This window comes from Pimephales promelas, chromosome 13 (assembly GCF_988280905.1).
Source record: "Pimephales promelas chromosome 13, fPimPro1.hap1.1, whole genome shotgun sequence".
Taxonomy (NCBI): Eukaryota; Metazoa; Chordata; class Actinopteri; order Cypriniformes; family Leuciscidae; genus Pimephales; species Pimephales promelas.
The window spans coordinates 36150391-36170278 of NC_142781.1; the positions used below are offsets into that span (position 1 = coordinate 36150391).

At 45.8% G+C, this 19888-nt stretch overlaps 1 protein-coding gene across 2 annotated transcripts in view; it reads left to right on the plus strand.

Moving 5' to 3' along the window:
* The window catches only part of mgab (MAX dimerization protein MGA b), a 47122-nt gene that overhangs the window by 5496 nt on the left and 21738 nt on the right, over positions 1 to 19888 (plus strand). For both annotated transcript variants that reach the window (XM_089118999.1, XM_089119000.1), the window contains exons 5-17: positions 663 to 758; positions 1852 to 1944; positions 2361 to 2854; positions 3137 to 3371; positions 3459 to 3622; positions 4239 to 4424; positions 4514 to 4553; positions 5615 to 6057; positions 7098 to 7305; positions 7977 to 9098; positions 9649 to 10511; positions 12083 to 12174; positions 12259 to 12292. In XM_089118999.1, the coding sequence (XP_088975125.1) occupies positions 663 to 758; positions 1852 to 1944; positions 2361 to 2854; positions 3137 to 3371; positions 3459 to 3622; positions 4239 to 4424; positions 4514 to 4553; positions 5615 to 6057; positions 7098 to 7305; positions 7977 to 9098; positions 9649 to 10511; positions 12083 to 12174; positions 12259 to 12292 (4070 nt within the window). The remainder of the gene's footprint in view (positions 1 to 662; positions 759 to 1851; positions 1945 to 2360; positions 2855 to 3136; positions 3372 to 3458; positions 3623 to 4238; positions 4425 to 4513; positions 4554 to 5614; positions 6058 to 7097; positions 7306 to 7976; positions 9099 to 9648; positions 10512 to 12082; positions 12175 to 12258; positions 12293 to 19888) is intronic.

The following is a 19888-nucleotide window of genomic DNA, read 5'->3' on the forward strand; positions in this document are numbered from 1 at the left end:
ACTGACTGACTGACTCAACGACTGACTCACTGACTCAACGACTGACTGACTCACTGACTGACTGACTGACTGACTCAACGACTGACTCACTGACTGACTCAACGACTGACTCAACGACTGACTCACTGACTGACTCAACGACTGACTCACTGACTGACTGACTGACTCACTGACTGACTGACTCACTGACTGACTCACTCACTCACTGACTGACTGACTGACTCACTGACTGACTGACTCACTGACTCACTGACTGACTGACTGACTGACTCACTGACTGACTGACTGACTGACTCACTGACTGACTCACTCACTGACTGAGTCACTGACTGACTCACTCACTGACTGACTGACTGACTCAACGACTGACTCACTGACTCAACGACTGACTGACTCACTGACTGACTGACTCACTGACTGACTGACTCACTGACTCACACACTCACTGATTCACACTCAATCACTCACACACTGACTGACTCACTGACTGACTCACACACACTCACACTCACCCACACACTCACTGATTCACACACACTCACTGATTCACACACTCACTGATTCACACACTCACTGGTTCACACACTCATTGATTCACACACACTCACACTCACTCACACACTCAGTCTGTTGCTCTGTTCATGTGTGTGTTGTCTCCACAGTGGGGCTGAAGCTGAGTGTCCTGGATCCGCTGTCCCCCATAGACCTGCATTATCTCGGTGCTCCGCTGCCTCCGCCGGCGCTCACACCATCCTCCCGTGAGTCGTGCGCTCGCTTCATTCATGCACATTTAATTAAAGGAAGTGTGTTAACGGTCTGTTTATTGTAAGCTCACGCTGCGGTTTCAAAGTGAACATGTTTTAGTGGCTCTTGTTGCACTCACAGGCTTTAACCAGCAGGTGTCCTCAGCGCGCTGTTACGAGTGACGATAGCGTAATCCAGCTAACAATCTAACAGTGAATTCGCTGAACTTACACGTGAAACTCGAAACATTCTAATATGGTGCAAAAGTTCATTTATTTCAGTAATCCAACTTGAAAGCTGAAACTAATATGTTATATAGACTCATTACATGCAGAGTGAGATATTCTTTTTTCTGGATTCTGTTTTAATGGTTAAATTCATTTTTGATCATCAAAAGCATGTCTAATTAAATGAAATCGTAATCAATTCTACAATAATTAATTTAAAGTTGAACAAAAATTACATTTTCCTGACTTATGAAATAACATTTGACTTTTTTTCTTGATTATTTTTCCGGATTCTGTGTTTTTAAAGGAGCCGAATTACAGTAATGAGATCACTTGTTTGTTTACATTATTAACATGTTTTACAGGATTTATTAACCCTTTGTTAATGTTTGTTAATAAAAAAAAATATGGTCATGTTAGTTCCCAATGCATTAATATTAAAATCGAGCCCCGCCTCCACTCACTCAGCTCACCACTGGTTGTCGATCACACGTTGATCTGATTGGTTACAAGGTGGTTTGTGACGTCAGAAACACCAGCGATTTCAAAGCGTGTTTTTGAGACTGTCTTTGGTTCACTGCAGTTTTAAGGAGGAAATACTCAGCAATGCTGTCCACTTATCAACCTAACACACGGTGTGTGTTAAAGCGGATTAAACACACACATTAACAACATTAAACGCTGGATTTACACCACAGGGGGACTTAAAAATACAGCAGTGATAGATTAACTTTAGTATTAATAAATGTTGTAGAAGTATTGTTCTTTATTTCATGTTAACTAATGAACCCTCATTGTAAAATGTTAGCAATTTATCCATATTAGAATATTTTCAGTCATTAATGTTCCCATCTCTTGGTGTGTGTGTGTGTGTGTGCAGCTACGGGCTTCGTGTCTCGGACCGGGAAGACGAACGACGTGACGCGGATCAAGGGCTGGATGGAGAAGTTCAGCTCGAAGACTGCAGCTGACAGTACGCTCATAATCATAAACAATAACAGACGCTTGATAATGATAATCAGCTGAAGAGCCGCCGAGGGACTGGATCTAGCGGGGGACATGCGAAAGCACCTGTATAATTTCGTGAAGCAAATTAGCCTGTAAATGCTTTAGATAAATACAATATTGGTCTAAACCCATGTGATCACTTTTTATCAATGTTATAAACATCATCATATTGTCCAACACTAAAACGTGCAGGTTTTTGTCAGGGTTTGTTTAAAAACATCCAAACTGATGTGTGCGGGACACTATAGTGTGTGTGTGTGTATCACTTAGAGCTGATGATGTGTTTTCTGTCATTTACACACACACACTGAACAACATGAAGCATCGCTTACACACTCCACTTTTTGAGCCGTCACTTTATCATGTGATGTTTTGTTTCAGGCAACCGTTCTGCCTTCTGCTCGGACATGTTGGACGAGTATCTCGCGAGTGAAGGCCAGCGGATCAGTGATCGCGCGGCTGTGTTCTCCGCTAGCTCTCCGGCGCCGGTGGCCTATCAGCTGCCCGTGCGAAGCCAAAGCTACGTGCGCACGCTAGCCAGTGTCCTCCAGACGCGGCGCGTGTTTCCGTACACACCTCCAGCGCTCGGCGTGCGCTCGTCCTCCAGGAGCAGCTCTCAGCGCTCGCTTCAGGACCAGCATCAGGACCATGATCCTCCAGTGTCCCGCGTGACGCTCGGGAAGGTGCGTTCCAGGCGCGGGAGAAAGCGCCGGCGGCTCCAGCTCAGGTTTAACAGAGACGCTGATGATGGATCCGCTAATAGTCTCGCGCAGCTCTTGATACACGAAGAACACGCCGTGGGTCATGGGAAGGATTCCGCTTGCATCACTAGCGAGAGAGCGAGCTTCGCCTTGAGTTCACTGCTAACGTCAGAGGTATGAGCCATCAGAAACAAATTACTCGCGGGCGGGTTGTGTGGTTGTGGGGTGTGTGTGGTTCAGGGAAAAGTTGTTTTTAATAGAGCCAGACCGATATAGAATATCGGATTTCAAAACCCAAAAATATTTGTATCGGTATCGGCCTTCAAAATCCTTTATCGGTCGGGCTCTAGTTTTTTTAGAGAACAGCTACACTTGCAATATATACTTGGTCAGAATATATGTAATAATTTCAATGTTATGTTTTCCTGTAAACACTGTTTCCGTTCGTCTGCGCAGCCCGCGGTGATGACGACGCAGCTCCGCGCGCGGGAGGCTAGCGGCGACTCTTGCGCTCAGCTCTTCTGCCGGCTGGGGTGTGTGTGTGAGAGTCTGGGCCGAGAGATCCGCGGGCCCACACACTGCAGACGCGTGCAGTGCATGTTCAGCTGCGGCTGCTTCAAACACAAGATCCTCCTGATCCGCTCGCCGGAGCCCATGCTAATGCACAGCGCTAGCGGCCTCATGGCCTTCCGTGAGTCTCGTGTTCTATTTCTACATAATTTCTACATCATTGCGCTATTTCAGGCAGTGTTGTTTATCTCATGACTTGTGTTCACAGCCGTTGACCCCGGATCAGGCACCCGACCCGCTCCAGCTCTCCCGGTGACCTGCCTGTGGAGGAGGAGTGTGTGTGAGGGCGATCCTGAGCCGCTCTTCGCTCCCAGACCAGCAGCAACACGAGCACTGCTCTCACACACACACACACACCGGCCCAGAGCTCAGGTGTGCAGAGCAACTCACTCACTCACTCACTGACTCACTCACTGATTCACTCACTCACTGACTCACTCACTGATTCACTCACTCACTCACTCACTCACTGACTCACTCACTGATTCACTCACTCACTGACTCACTCACTGATTCACTCACTCACTGACTCACTCACTGACTTACTGACTCACTCACTCACTCACTCACTGACTCACTCACTCACTGACTCACTCACTGACTCACTCACTGACTCACTCACTGACTCACTCACTCACTGACTCACTCACTGACTCACTCACTGACTCACTCACTGACTCTCTCACTGACTCACTCACTGACTCACTCACTGACTCTCTCACTGACTCACTCACTGACTGACTCACTCACTCACTGACTCACTCACTCACTCACTGACTCACTCACTCACTCACTGACTCACTCACTGAATCACTCACTCACTGACTCTCTCACTCTCACACACACACACACACACACACTCACTCACTCACTCAATCACTCACTTCAAATAAATAATCTTTATTGTCATTATGCAAAAGAGTACAACGAAATTATATGCAGTCCTCCAATCCAGTGCAATAATCAATGTACACAAATGTGTGTCTAGTCGCGGTCACAGGCTCAAGGTCAGGCTCAGGGTCAAGGTCAGGAGAAGGAGAAAGAGAAGGAGAAGGAGAAGGATCCGGTGTACCTGTTTCTGGAGAGCATGATGACCTGTGCTCGTGTGAGAGAGTATAACAGCAACCCTCCACCTCAGGTGCACCTACTGCCGGCCCGGAGACCTGACGAAGCGGTACTGCACACACACACACACACACACACACACTGATATTCTCATCATCATCTGTTCATGACTGTGTTGTTCTCTCCCACTGACTGAAGGTGAACGGCGTGTCTCAGATGCTGACGTCTCAGACTGCAGGTCAGTCACGCTTTCCCTCATATTCTCCATTGTTGCGGCTCCTCTCCTCCCAGTCTGTCAGTAACTCTCTGTCCACTTCCTGTCTCTGTGAAGCCCCTCCTCCTGAAAACCACACTCGATTTTCTCAATGTTTTTTTTTTTTTTTGCCCCCTCAGATTCCAGATGTTCAATAATCAAATAGACAAAAGTTTCTTCATAGACAAAGTTTCTAAATGGACAAAAAAGAAACGAGACCACATTTACTGAGTTTTATTCAGAGAAAAAAACCTGAAAAATCACAAACGAAAGAAACTAACACTTTAAAGTTGAAAAATGACCTATAACGCGTGTATACACTGGGTTGCACAGTTTTCATTTAGCACACTTCTTCATACACACATGCAAATGCATGCATACATAGGCGCGCACACACACCCCAGACAGCAAACTGACATTGAATCAACGTGGAAACGACGTCTCTCATGACATCGAAACAACGTTGATTTTGCTCATCGAATTAACGTTGAACCAACGTCAGACGCGGCATTCTTCAAAGCTAAATGAAATCGAAAATTGGTTTGCTTTCATAACGTTGAAACAACGCGTTGATTTCAAGTTGATTTTCCGTTAGTTTTGAAAGAATGACGCGTCTGACGTTGCTTCAACGTTAATTCGATGAGCAAAACAATGTCAGATCAACGTTGTTTCGATGTCATATTTCCACGTTGATTCAATGTCAGTTTGCTATCTGGGACACCACATGCTAAGATACGTGAAAGTTTCGTCTGCTGTCTAACACTTCTTCAGGCACGTATTAGTTCGTTTCTTTTATTGTTTATGCAATCCAAAACACTCTATCCTGCCGCGCTTCGTTTCCCTGTGCTAATCCTCCCGTCCGCCGCGACAAAGCTGCTGTCGGAAAGCATGCATTTACCGTACCGCGTGTTGCCGAAAAGCGCTGTCTGCTGTCAGGGGCCATTTGAGTGGTCTTGATAGTGCAAACGGTTGAAGAGTTACGGCTGCTGGTATGAGCACAGTTTAAAGGGTTAAAGCGCAGTTATTGATGTTTGTTGTTTGTGTAGCGGCCGGAGCGCCAGAGCCCACTAAAATGCTGGAGATCATCTCTGGGTGCAACTGGGAGTCGCACCGGTCTCTGGTGCTGAAGGAGCTGTTCCGCTCCATCCACTCCGACCGGCTGTCCGCGCTGCGCTCCATCGACGGCTACCGGGTGGAGCTGCTCTCACAAAACCTCATAGCGGACGCGACCAGCTCCACGCTAACGTACAAGGTGTGCATTTCCCTGCTGGAGAAGAGCCTGGAGACGGCCGAGCCGAGGAAGGACGACGGCAAGCCCCGAGCCGAGCGTGTGAGGAACTCTTCTCAGAGAGTCAGCAGGACGAACAAGCGCGCTAATGCGGACGCCGGCGAGACACGAGCTAATCGCTTCCCTCTTCTGTCGCGCGTCGCTCCCGCTGGGTATCTGACGGCGGAGACGAAGACGGCGGTGTGCTCCGGATGTATTAAGGTGAGTCTTTCATTACACATCCTTCCCTCGGGTCATTTGGACCCGGAAATCTTTTTTTTGTGTGTGTGTGTGTTCATCGGAGGCGTTTGTTGCACTTGAACCACAAAATACACAGCAAAAAAATGAATGGATTTGAGTAGTTTTGTGGTCATTTGACCCCCTTAGGAATGCTTCACCAAACGATGAGTGTATAATGTGTACGTGTGTGTGTGAGCCGGCTTTAGGACCCAGCGGAACAGCTCATCTGCATATAGAGATATACGCCCATCTAGAGTATATGTATATATACACAAGTTGGCGGACCAGCGCCAGTGCTAATCATATATAGGGTTGGGTATCGAGAATCGAGTATCGATTGGAACCGAGACTAACTTTTCGTTTTTCCCGGAATCGTTCAAAAGTTAAAATTTCGATTCCTAGTTATCTATATTCACAGTCCGCCGAGCGGAAGAAGAAACCGCTGAACAACACCAACGAAGAAGCGTCTACCGGAAGTGTTGGCATAACCGCGCGAGTCGAACATGAGTAGCTTACGTCGGCGATCCAAAGTGTGGCTTCACTTTTCTAAAAATAACGAAATCTCGGCAAAATGCAAAATTTGTGACAAAAGGAGTATTTCCTTCAGAAAGGCCGTTGGTTAGCAAGGTTAGCTAAACTTTTTTGACCCTGCCTCTTAGAAGAATCGGAATCGAGAATCGTTAGGGACCGGAATCGAAACAAGGAATCGGAATCGGAATCAGAATCGTTCAAATTCAAACGATACCCAACCCTAATCATATATGTAAGATATGTAGAGCTGGATTAAAATGAAATTGTGAGTTATTTTGATTTTTTACATTCAAAGAATGTGAGGAATGTGCTTAAATTACTACTTAATTATCACATATTGATCAAATCTAGCAATTTAGAGGTAAATAAATAAACAATTTATGAAAAATATCAAAATGAGATGAAATAAGCTTTCTGGACAAAATACAAAAAAATTCAGTATAACTGACGTAAACTAGTCTCTGAATGGCGTCGTGTGCTTCTGACCTCAGGTGAATGGAAAAGCCTACACTCAGGCCAAGCTGTGTCTGGGTCGAATGGGAGCGCTTCATCCAGCCAATCGGCTGGCAGCGTATCTCACCGGCAGGATCCAACCAGCGTCCGTAAACTCCAGATCCCAGTCCAAACCAGCGCCTGTGAACTCCAGATCCCAGTCCAAACCAGTGCAGCTCCGGGAGACGAGGGACACCCCGCACACAGGTGACTGTACGCTCAGGCTCGCACGAGGTGCTTAAAGTGCTTGAATTTGAACTTGGTCCTATAGTGTCCGCTCAAAGGTTATAGTTACCGCAGTTATCGCATCTGCTGCACTTTATTTCTACCATTTTGTTTTATTAGTTTATCTATTTACCGTTTTTAGAATTTGAAAGATAATAAAGATATTGTTTTTTCAGTGAGATCTCTGATTGTAGTCCTTTGAAAACTACAAACTAGTGCTTACTATTGAAGCTTTTAATTGAGATTAAATGAGTGTACTGGTCGACCGAAATTAAGGATTTATTAAGTCGGTTATCTTTATTTCTACAGTGCTTTATACAGATCGTTTCAAAGCAGCTTCACAGTAATACATGGGAAAGTATCAGGATCCTAATATTAGCAGGGGTGTAAAGTCCAGGCTCAGAAAGTAAAAGTCCTCCTCAGTGTTTTGTTCCAGTCGCCTGATTTGCTAATTAGCACAGTACTTCAGCCAGGAGAGAGCACTAATGAGGGAAATGGTCTGGCTGAGGTCAAGGGTGGAGCGTATCTGTCTGGACGTCTCCTGTCTGAGCCCTGGACTCCACACCTGGAACTGGGAGACGGTGTGTGTTCTGCATCCGGACTGCATGAGCGACTGTAACGCCTGTACGCTTCTCTTACTGTTTCCTGTTTAGCGGACCAGATCAAAGCAGCTTTCAGAGCGCCAGCCACGCAGACTCTGGCCATCTACCAGGCTCCCGACGGCATCAAGCGCACTCCAACACTCTACATATTCTCACATGTTCATAATCCTGCAGCTCCAGCTTCAACATCCAATCATGTGACATCATCACAGCCTGGGCTAATCCTGACCGCTGTAGCTCCGCCCCTTTCTTGTGCGACCACGGTAGCTCCGCCCCTCTCTGACCCAACTGATGTAGCTCCACCCCTCTCTGGCCCAACTGCAGTAGCTCCGCCCCTATCTGACCTGACCGAAGAAGCTCCGCCCCTCTCTGACCTAACTGATGTAGCTCCGCCCCTCTCTGGCCCAACTGCTGTAGCTCCTGCCCTATCTGACCCGACCGCAGTAGCTCCGCCCCTCTCTGACTCAACCGATGTAGCTCCGCCCCTATCTGACCCGACCGAAGTAGCTCCGCCCCTACCTGACTCAACTGATGTAGCTCCGCCCCTACCTGACCCGACCAAAGTAGCTCCGCCCCTATCTGACCCGACCACAGTAGCTCCGCCCCTCTCTGACTCAACCAATGCAGCTCCGCCCCTATCTGACCCGACCGAAGTAGCTCCGCCCCTACCTGACTCAACTGATGTAGCTCCGCCCCTACCTGACCCGACCAAAGTAGCTCCGCCCCTATCTGACCCGACCACAGTAGCTCCGCCCCTCTCTGGCCCAGCTGCTGTAGCTCCGTCCCTCTCTGGCCCAACTGCTGTAGCTTCGCCCTTCTCTGACTCAACCGATGTAGCTCCGCCCCTCTCTGGCCCAACTGATGTAGCTCCGCCCCCCTCTGGCCCAACTGATGTAGCTCCGCCCCTCCCTGACCTGACCGCTGTAGCTCCGCCCCTCTCTGGTGCTACCGCTGTAGCTCCTCCCCTCTCTGACCCAACTGCTGTAAGTCAGCCCACTGTGGCTCCGCCCCTCTCCCCGACGGTGACGGTCCTCCCGGCCTCCGCTCTGGCTCCGGGTCAGCAGGTCGTCCTGCAGCCGGTTGCAGGGATGATGGGAGTGAACATGTGTCAGTTCAACGGGCAGACGATCCAGCTGGTGCCGGTGCCCTCGGCGTCCGCCGTGCCCAGCGCAGGTCAGTGCCACACACACACTACTCACAACTCACACACTGTGTTCAAAAAGGATTGAATTAATAAAACTGTAAGAATTTAATATTTTTGGAATTTTAACAATAGTAGTGCACAAGGAAATGTATAATTTTTTTCCCCCCAAATTGTGTGTTTTCCATTAAAATTTTTCCCGGATTGAGTTTTATTGGGTTAATTCGAAGTTAGTGATCAAAAAGGATGTCTATAGTGGATTGAATTTAATAGATGAAATACTATTATTATTTTGCACTACTGCACAACAGTAATGCTTTATTTTGGTGTGTAGTGGTGGTGAAGAGCTGTGTGTGTGTGTGAGAGAGTGTGTGTTTGAAAGTGTGCACACACTCACTCTCTCACACACACACACACACACACACACACACTCACTCTCTGTTAGAGACACACACACACACACATATCACGTCTGATTCGGTGTTCAGCTCTACGCCAAATTCTGTGACATTATGTTTTATGACTGCGCTGCGTTTGTGTTTCCTGCATCAGGTGTAACATTCTCTCGTTGATTCTCAACAGGAAGTGCTCAACAGGAAGTTCAAACATCTACGCAACGACCTCGGGCAACCAAATCTGTGTTAAATCCAGCACCTTCACCAAAGCTTGTTCCCTTCATCGCCCCCAGAATCCTCTCTGCGCCGGGAAACTCCAGCTTCACCTTCGGGAGCGCCGCGCACAGCGGGTTTCCAGCCAAGAACAACATGCTCTCCTTCCGGATCTTCCCGCCGGCGTCCTCGGGCCTCCAGCACACAGAAGCAGGAGGAGTCGGGTCCTCGGTGCTGCTCCCTGGAGGATACAGGCTGATCAGACTGCCCATGGTGGTCCAGCCCGCTGTGAACCCCGAGAGAGGCCCGTCCGGGTCCACGGAAAGCCCTCGGGAAGACGCACACCGATCCTGCGCTCCCATCAAAGCAGAACCCAGCGAAACGACCCTCGCCGCTAAAGTGGAGCCTTGCAGCGAGTCCCTGCGAACGGGCGCTGAGCACATCAAGATCGAGCCTTATGAGGAGATCCACCAGAACCGCGACCCGGACGCAGTCTCGACGCTCAAAGCGGAGGAACCGGACCCTGACCCCAACCCCAGACCTCCTCACCCCACAACAAACATCAGCGGAGATTTCTCCTGCTCTTTATTCACGAGTCCGATCTCTGCGTTCTCAAAGCGAACGTTTGCCGTGGCTCCGACCCAAACACACACGCCAGAAGCGCCGCACACACACACTGTGGACCGGGACAGAAGGAGGGAGGAGGGCCAGAACCGCATCCAGTGGCTGTGGAAGAGAAGTGCGCCGGCTCGGGGCTCGGAGGGTTCTGGTCTCGCTGCTGACGGCTCCGGCGCTGCGCTCCTGTACTCCAGCGACGGCTGGACCACCGAAGACAGTGTGAGTGTTGACCCGGTCATAGCCCGAACCCAAAGCCCGTTTCACACAGGCACTAGCTTTTACTTATTTATCCGTCCCTCCAGAAAAACGCGATTATGCGATCGCTGAATTCAATGCAAAATCAGCCAAAGTCCGCATATTTTTGCAGGGGCCGCATTTTTTCGAATAAGCCGCACTTTCGCCGCATAAATTGACGATTTCCGTGAAAAATATGCGGGGTTTGCATGATTTCATGATCCTCGCATTTTCATTGCAAAAAAGTCACATATATCTTTGCAGAAAGTTAAAAAATGTTGCGTTTGCTTCACGCAAGAGCAGCCATTTCCTCCTGTTTCCATGGGAACGTTATGAAGTGACGCAATTACGCGTCGGGATCGCTCACAGCTGAAGTTACTGCAGAGGCCAGACAGACTCACGGAGGCGATTGACATCTCACAAATCGAACTCACGTAATCAAGGATTTTTGTTCGCAACAATCACAAAAAAACTCTGCGTTTTTCTGGAAGGACTGATTTATTGCAATATGCTGTATTTTATAATTGCTTGCAACGCTAATTAAACACACACCTGTACAAACACCGTTTCCCTTCGACACACGGGAAGAGGAAAAGGAGACGTACTCATTACGAAACTGCTGGGGTTAAAGTCATCAAACTTCAAAAACCGTGTGTTGGCGGACCAGCGCCAGTGCTAATCAGCTTCAAGTTTACCGGCCCAACATCAGTCTATAGATAGATAGACATCACGATACACCTCGCTCCCGATTCCATACGATATGTGCTGCGATTCGATATATATGTCAATTTTATAACACGGACCATCGGGAAAAGCTAAATCATACACTTATACAGACTGTACATGATGTACATGAGTCATATTTACAACAACAAATCATATCTTTCTGAGTTTTATTTCAGAAGAAGATCATACTGTCCTGCATTTTTTTTAACAGTCACTTGTCGCCCCCTAGTGGCGAAGCAATGTAATCCATAAATGCGTTATTTTAAGCACTAGGTTTCTATCAAAAGCTGATTGCGATCGCTATTTCATATTTGAACTTTAATCATTTTAACTATTACATCACAGGAATAATGACACTGTGAGGCTGGAAACACTGAAGCGGTTTCCCGTTCAATCTTGGCTAACTTCTGCCAACCTCGTCTACAAGCAAGGGCACAAATAAAGCAAATCAGTTTGAATTAATATTGATTCTGGAATTAAAAACTAATATTCTCAACTCAAGCAGTTCTATATTTACCATTGCATTGCAAACAAGCAAAGACGTTCCAAACTGCGTGCGGCTCTTCGTTCTCAGTATTATGAGGTTCACCGACGCTGAGGGTCCAAGGGGGTTTAGTCACAAGCAGTTTTTAACACTTTGCATTGGTTCAATATTTGCAAAACCCAAAGACGAATGTAAAGATCTATCCTGCCTGAATCTGAGTGGACGCTACGGCACAATCTCTGACGGACAACACAACACTTCCTGAACTGATGGCGCGTCCTCTGTGAGAAAAACGCGATACAAAAACCTTGAATTGAATTAAAATTGTGGCCTGTTTGAATCCTAGAATGAGAAGAGCAGTGAAGACGAGGTTGACATCGAGGCGTTCGGGGAGGATGAGGAGAGGATCATCGGCCGCCTGAGAGCCAAGGCCCAACGGTGAGCTGGTTATGAGTTGTGTGATCGCTCGTGTTCTTTCGTCTGGTGTTGCTGTGCTGACTGTGATCTGCTTCCTCTCTCCAGGACCACAGCGCGAGCAGCTCCACACCGCCGGCTCGTGAGTCTCTCGCATTATATCCCACAGTTCCCTTTGCTCACTGAGGCACAGACGTTTCTGTCAGCCGAAACATATTTATATGTTCATCATAGCTAAAATATTGAGATTTCAATCATTTAATGATACATGTTCTTGGTTCATGGCTCATTTTTATGATTAAATTCATTATTAACCGAGCTCCAAATCTCCAATCAGCAAACATTTATATGTATATATAATAAAATCCACAATCATTCCATCTCGGTACACTGGTGCGTATAGATGCACACTGAACGCATAAATGCTTAAAAAAGAGACTTAAGACTAAGGTTTAAAGATTGTCATGATGACCTTTTGTGTTTCAGCAAGGCGATAGTTTACACAATGGCAATTCAAAGTGCTTTACATTGAAAGGAGTTAAAATAATCACAAAATAAAAGCAAGGAAAATTAAATCATTTATAAAAGGAACTTTTATTTTTCTCAGCTCCCAGTTTTACTCTGAGACTTTCCCATGCTGATGTTAAAATAAAATATTTGTATCAGTTAAACCGGGTTATTTTATTTTTCCAGCTAAAGGCTAAATTGTTGGGAAAAACATCCCATCATGCAGTGCGGTTGATGTCAGATCTGCCCGTGTACAAGCGCACGTTTCGTCTGAATCAAGCGCTGAGAGAGAGGAAGCGTCAGGTTGAGTTGAATCAGAGTTTGGATTCGTTGAGGAGGACGCTGTGTGTTGAAGACGACAGCATGAGCACCGAAGACCTGCTCCGTCAGGTGCGTCTCACACACACACACACACACACACAAATGCTGGAAATTCAACAGGAAAATATTGTGATGATTATTGATACATGTAACGTTTGAGATGTTTCCGCTGTCTGTCACATTCAGTCATCATCACCGATCGCTGCGTGTGTGACGTCAGTATTAGCTGTTTCCACTTATTTTAATGTGATTTTGGGATATTGCATACATACAAAAAAAACACTGGATGGAAATATCAAGATGTGCATAAAAACTTTGAGGTGGATAATTGTTTTATCCGATAAGAAGACATGATGCATAAACTACGCAGAAACACAACCTGAATAAATCCCTCAAATCTCATGTGACTCAGAGTCAGCTGTGATTGGATAACTGGAGTATCCAGCGGACCAATGGCATCACAGCGTCTCTAATGTTGTATTATTATTATTTTTTTTTCTGAAATGCCAGAGTCGAAGTGTGTGTGTTCAGAGTGATTGGGTGTAGTTTCCTCCAGAAGCGTCTCACACACACACACACACACACACGAGTGTGTTCCCGAACACCAGCTAGTGAACGCGACAGCGTTCTGTGTTTCGTCTGACGCTCGACACACACTCGTTTATGATGACACTCAAAACACACTCGTTTATGATGACGCTCGACACACACTCGTTTATGATGACGCTCGACACACACTCGTTTATGATGACGCTCGACACACACTCGTTTATGGTGACGCTCGACACACACTCGTTTATGATGACGCTCGACACACACTCATTTATGATGACGCTCGACACACACTCGTTTATGATGACGCTCGACACACACTCGTTTATGGTGACGCTCGACACACACTCGTTTATGATGACGCTCGACACACACTCGTTTATGGTGACGCTAGACACACACTTGTTTATGGTGACGCTCGACACACACTCGTTTATGGTGACGCTCGACACACACTCGTTTATGGTGACGCTCGACACACACTCGTTTATGATGACGCTCGACACACACTCGTTTATGGTGACGCTCGACACACACTCGTTTATGGTGACGCTCGACACACACTCGTTTATGGTGACGTTCGACACACACTCGTTTATGGTGACGTTCGACACACACTCGTTTATGATGACGCTCGACACACACTCGTTTATGGTGACGCTCGACACACTCGTTTATGGTGACGCTCGACACACACTCGTTTATGGTGACGCTCGACACACACTCGTTTATGGTGACGTTCGACACACACTCGTTTATGGTGACGTTCGACACACACTCGTTTATGATGACGCTCGACACACACTCGTTTATGGTGACGCTCGACACACACTCGTTTATGGTGACGCTCGACACACACTCGTTTATGATGACACCCGACACACACTCGTTTATGATGACGCTCGACACACACTCGTTTATGATGACGCTCGACACACACTCGTTTATGATGGAGGGAGAACAGCCGATTGCAGAAACATACTATTTTATTACTGATATTTTACACCAATTTCACAGGAAGTGATGATTTTGTTCTCTTGAACAAAACGCTTTATTTGCATATGGTTCATGCAATATGCCAATTTTGTGCATACGGGTAATTTAAAATCACAGCTTTGGATGGAAACCTGATTATTGATGTTTTATTTTCTCTGTCTCAGGCTCGTCAGGTGGTTGGAGCTCTCGAGGACCACGGCAGGTCTTTGATGGCACAGAAACGGGCTTTGATTCAGCAGCATTCTCATTATCAGACCCTGATCTCACAGTGCTCTGGTACACAATACAGCAGCACACAGCATCAGACCAGATATCAGCATCAGAACAGACACCAGAATCAGACCAGATATCAGCATCAGACCAGATATCAGCATCAGACCAGATATCAGAGCAGATATCAGCATCAGAACAGATATCAGCATCAGAACAGACACCAGAATCAGACCAGATATCAGCATCAGACCAGATATCAGCATCAGACCAGATATCAGAGCAGATATCAGCATCAGAACAGATATCAGCATCAGACCAGATATCAGCATCAGACCATCAGAACAGATATCAGCATCAGACCAGATATCAGCATCAGACCATCAGAACAGATATCAGCATCAGACCATCAGAACAGATATCAGCATCAGAACAGATATCAGCATCAGACCATCAGAACAGATATCAGCATCAGACCAGATGTCAGCATCAGAACAGATATCAGCATCAGACCAGATATCAGCATCCGAACAGATATCAGCATCAGACCAGATATCAGCATCAGACCATCAGAACAGATATCAGCATCAGACCATCAGACCAGATATCAGCATCAGACCATCAGAACAGATATCAGCATCAGACCATCAGAACAGATATCAGCATCAGAACAGATATCAGCATCAGACCAGATATCAGCATCCGAACAGATATCAGCATCAGACCAGATATCAGCATCAGACCATCAGAACAGATATCAGCATCAGACCATCAGACCAGATATCAGCATCAGACCATCAGAACAGATATCAGCATCAGACCATCAGAACAGATATCAGCATCAGACCAGATATCAGCATCAGACCAGATATCAGCATCAGGCCAGATATCAGCATCAGACCAGATATCAGCATCAGACCATCAGAACAGATATCAGCATCAGACCAGATATCAGCATCAGACCAGATATCAGCATCCGAACAGATATCAGCATCAGACCAGATATCAGCATCAGACCATCAGAACAGATATCAGCATCAGACCATCAGAACAGATATCAGCATCAGAACAGATATCAGCATCAGACCATCAGAACAGATATCAGCATCAGACCATCAGACCAGATATCAGCATCAGACCATCAGAACAGATATCAGCATCAGACCATCAGAACAGATATCAGCATCAGACCAGATATCAGCATCAGAACAGATATCAGCATCAGAACAGATATCAGCATCAGAGCATCAGAACAGATATCAGGATCAGACCAGATATCAGCATCAGACCAGATATCAGCATCAGAACAGATATTAGCATCAGACCATCAGAACAGATATCAGCATCAGACTATCAGAACAGATATCAGCATCAGACCAGATATCAGCATCAGAACAGATATCAGCATCAGACCATCAGAACAGATATCAGCATCAGACTATCAGAACAGATATCAGCATCAGACCATCAGAACAGATATCAGCATCAGACCATCAGAACAGATATCAGCATCAGACCATCAGACCAGATATCAGCATCAGACCATCAGAACAGATATCAGCATCAGACCATCAGAACAGATATCAGCATCAGACCATCAGAACAGATATCAGCATCAGAACATCAGAGCAGATATCAGCATCAGACCAGATATCAGCATCAGACCAGATATCAGCATCAGACCATCAGAACAGATATCAGCATCAGAACATCAGAGCAGATATCAGCATCAGACCAGATATCAGCATCAGACCAGATATCAGCATCAGAACAGATATCAGCATCAGACCAGATATCAGCATCCGAACAGATATCAGCATCAGACCAGATATCAGCATCAGACCATCAGAACAGATATCAGCATCAGACCATCAGAACAGATATCAGCATCAGAACAGATATCAGCATCAGACCAGATATCAGCATCAGACCATCAGAACAGATATCAGCATCAGAACAGATATCAGCATCAGACCATCAGAACAGATATCAGCATCAGAACAGATATCAGCATCAGACCATCAGAACAGATATCAGCATCAGACCATCAGAACAGATATCAGCATCAGACCATCAGACCAGATATCAGCATCAGACCATCAGAACAGATATCAGCATCAGACCATCAGAACAGATATCAGCATCAGACCAGATATCAGCATCAGACCATCAGACCAGATATCAGCATCAGACCAGATATCAGCATCAGACCAGATATCAGCATCAGACCATCAGACCAGATATCAGCATCAGACCACCAGAACAGATATCAGCATCAGACCATCAGAACAGATATCAGCATCAGACCATCAGACCAGATATCAGCATCAGACCATCAGAACAGATATCAGCATCAGACCATCAGAACAGATATCAGCATCAGACCAGATATCAGCATCAGAACAGATATCAGCATCAGAACAGATATCAGCATCAGAGCATCAGAACAGATATCAGGATCAGACCAGATATCAGCATCAGACCAGATATCAGCATCAGAACAGATATTAGCATCAGACCATCAGAACAGATATCAGCATCAGACTATCAGAACAGATATCAGCATCAGACCAGATATCAGCATCAGAACAGATATCAGCATCAGACCATCAGAACAGATATCAGCATCAGACTATCAGAACAGATATCAGCATCAGACCATCAGAACAGATATCAGCATCAGACCATCAGAACAGATATCAGCATCAGACCATCAGACCAGATATCAGCATCAGACCATCAGAACAGATATCAGCATCAGACCATCAGAACAGATATCAGCATCAGACCATCAGAACAGATATCAGCATCAGAACATCAGAGCAGATATCAGCATCAGACCAGATATCAGCATCAGACCATCAGAACAGATATCAGCATCAGAACATCAGAGCAGATATCAGCATCAGACCAGATATCAGCATCAGACCAGATATCAGCATCAGAACAGATATCAGCATCAGACCAGATATCAGCATCCGAACAGATATCAGCATCAGACCAGATATCAGCATCAGACCATCAGAACAGATATCAGCATCAGACCATCAGAACAGATATCAGCATCAGAACAGATATCAGCATCAGACCAGATATCAGCATCAGACCATCAGAACAGATATCAGCATCAGAACAGATATCAGCATCAGACCATCAGACCAGATATCAGCATCAGACCATCAGAACAGATATCAGCATCAGAACAGATATCAGCATCAGACTAGATATCAGCATCAGAACAGATATCAGCATCAGAACAGATATCAGCATCAGACCATCAGAACAGATATCAGCATCAGACCATCAGAACAGATATCAGCATCAGACCATCAGACCAGATATCAGCATCAGACCATCAGAACAGATATCAGCATCAGACCATCAGAACAGATATCAGCATCAGACCAGATATCAGCATCAGACCATCAGACCAGATATCAGCATCAGACCAGATATCAGCATCAGACCAGATATCAGCATCAGACCATCAGACCAGATATCAGCATCAGACCAGATATCAGCATCAGACCACCAGAACAGATATCAGCATCAGACCATCAGAACAGATATCAGCATCAGACCATCAGAGCAGATATCAGCATCAGAGCAGATATCAGCATCAGACCATCAGACCAGATATCAGCATCAGACCAGATATCAGCATCAGACCAGATATCAGCATCAGACCATCAGACCAGATATCAGCATCAGACCAGATATCAGCATCAGACCAGATATCAGCATCAGATCAGATATCAGCATCAGACCAGATATCAGCATCAGACCATCAGACCAGATATCAGCATCAGACCAGATATCAGCATCAGACCATCAGACCAGATATCAGCATCAGATCAGATATCAGCATCAGACCAGATATCAGCATCAGACCAGATATCAGCATCAGACCAACAGACCAGATATCAGCATCAGACCAGATATCAGCATCAGACCATCAGACCAGATATCAGCATCAGACCAGATATCAGCATCAGACCATCAGACCAGATATCAGCATCAGACCAGATATCAGCATCAGACCATCAGACCAGATATCAGCATCAGACCATCAGACCAGTTATCAGCATCAGAGCAGATATCAGCATTAGAGCAGGAGATTATGTTTTGATTATGTTGATCAATAAGAGGCCTATGAAATATGATACAGCAGCTCTATAGGGTGGAACTAAGATTGTTTTCTGACTCTTTCAGTGGCGGGAACAGAATTACATGTTGAACAGAAATCAGCAGCTCCTTCATCAGACACACCTCAGTCAGGTGAGCTCAGATGATCAATCCAGCGTTCCTGTATAAAAATAAAAAATGTTCATTAATCTTCATGTGTTTTCAGTGGTGAAGAGACACTCACGCCTGCCGAACATAGTCCTGAAGTCCTTCACCAGTCCTTCACCAGTCCTAAACCAGTCCATCAACAGTCCTTCACCAGTCCTAAACCAGTCCATCAACAGTCCTTCACCAGTCCTAAACCAGTCCATCAACAGTCCTTCACCAGTCTTAAACCAGTCCATCAACAGTCCTTCACCAGTCCTAAACCAGTCCATCAACAGTCCTTCACCAGTCCTAAACCAGTCCTAAGTTTTTTGTTTGTTTTTGTACAGTGTTTGTAAAAAGCAGTTGTGTAAATATCACTCAGGTAATGACTTGATAACGAGCTCGTTCACCCACATTGGGGAGATATCTGTCTTCTTGTTTAATGCTAAACATTTTTGCACAGTCTATGGATTATGGATTTGTTCAAGCCGATTTATTTTTGTGATTTATGAATCATGCTTGAGTTGGCGAGGCCTGTGTTCGTTTTCTGTCATTTGAAATCATTAAATTAGTCTGAGAGATTGGATCAGATTGATCTTCATGCATTAATCTTGTTTTGTCCGTTTTTAAATTATGCACATTCACCTCTTTATCATATTGGACCCGCCTCAGGATTGGGTTCATGTTACGGCCTTGTGCAAAAATAAACTGTATATCCAGAAATGTTTTGGTTGTTTTATTTTCTTTATAAATGTAGCAACATTACCGTTTTTAAGGAGTTACTTCTTATGCCCGACAGGAAGTGATGCGTGTGAACGGGTTTCCTTTCAGGTCTGAGGAGCTGCTGTAAAATCAGGCATGCACACACCAGGCTAAATAT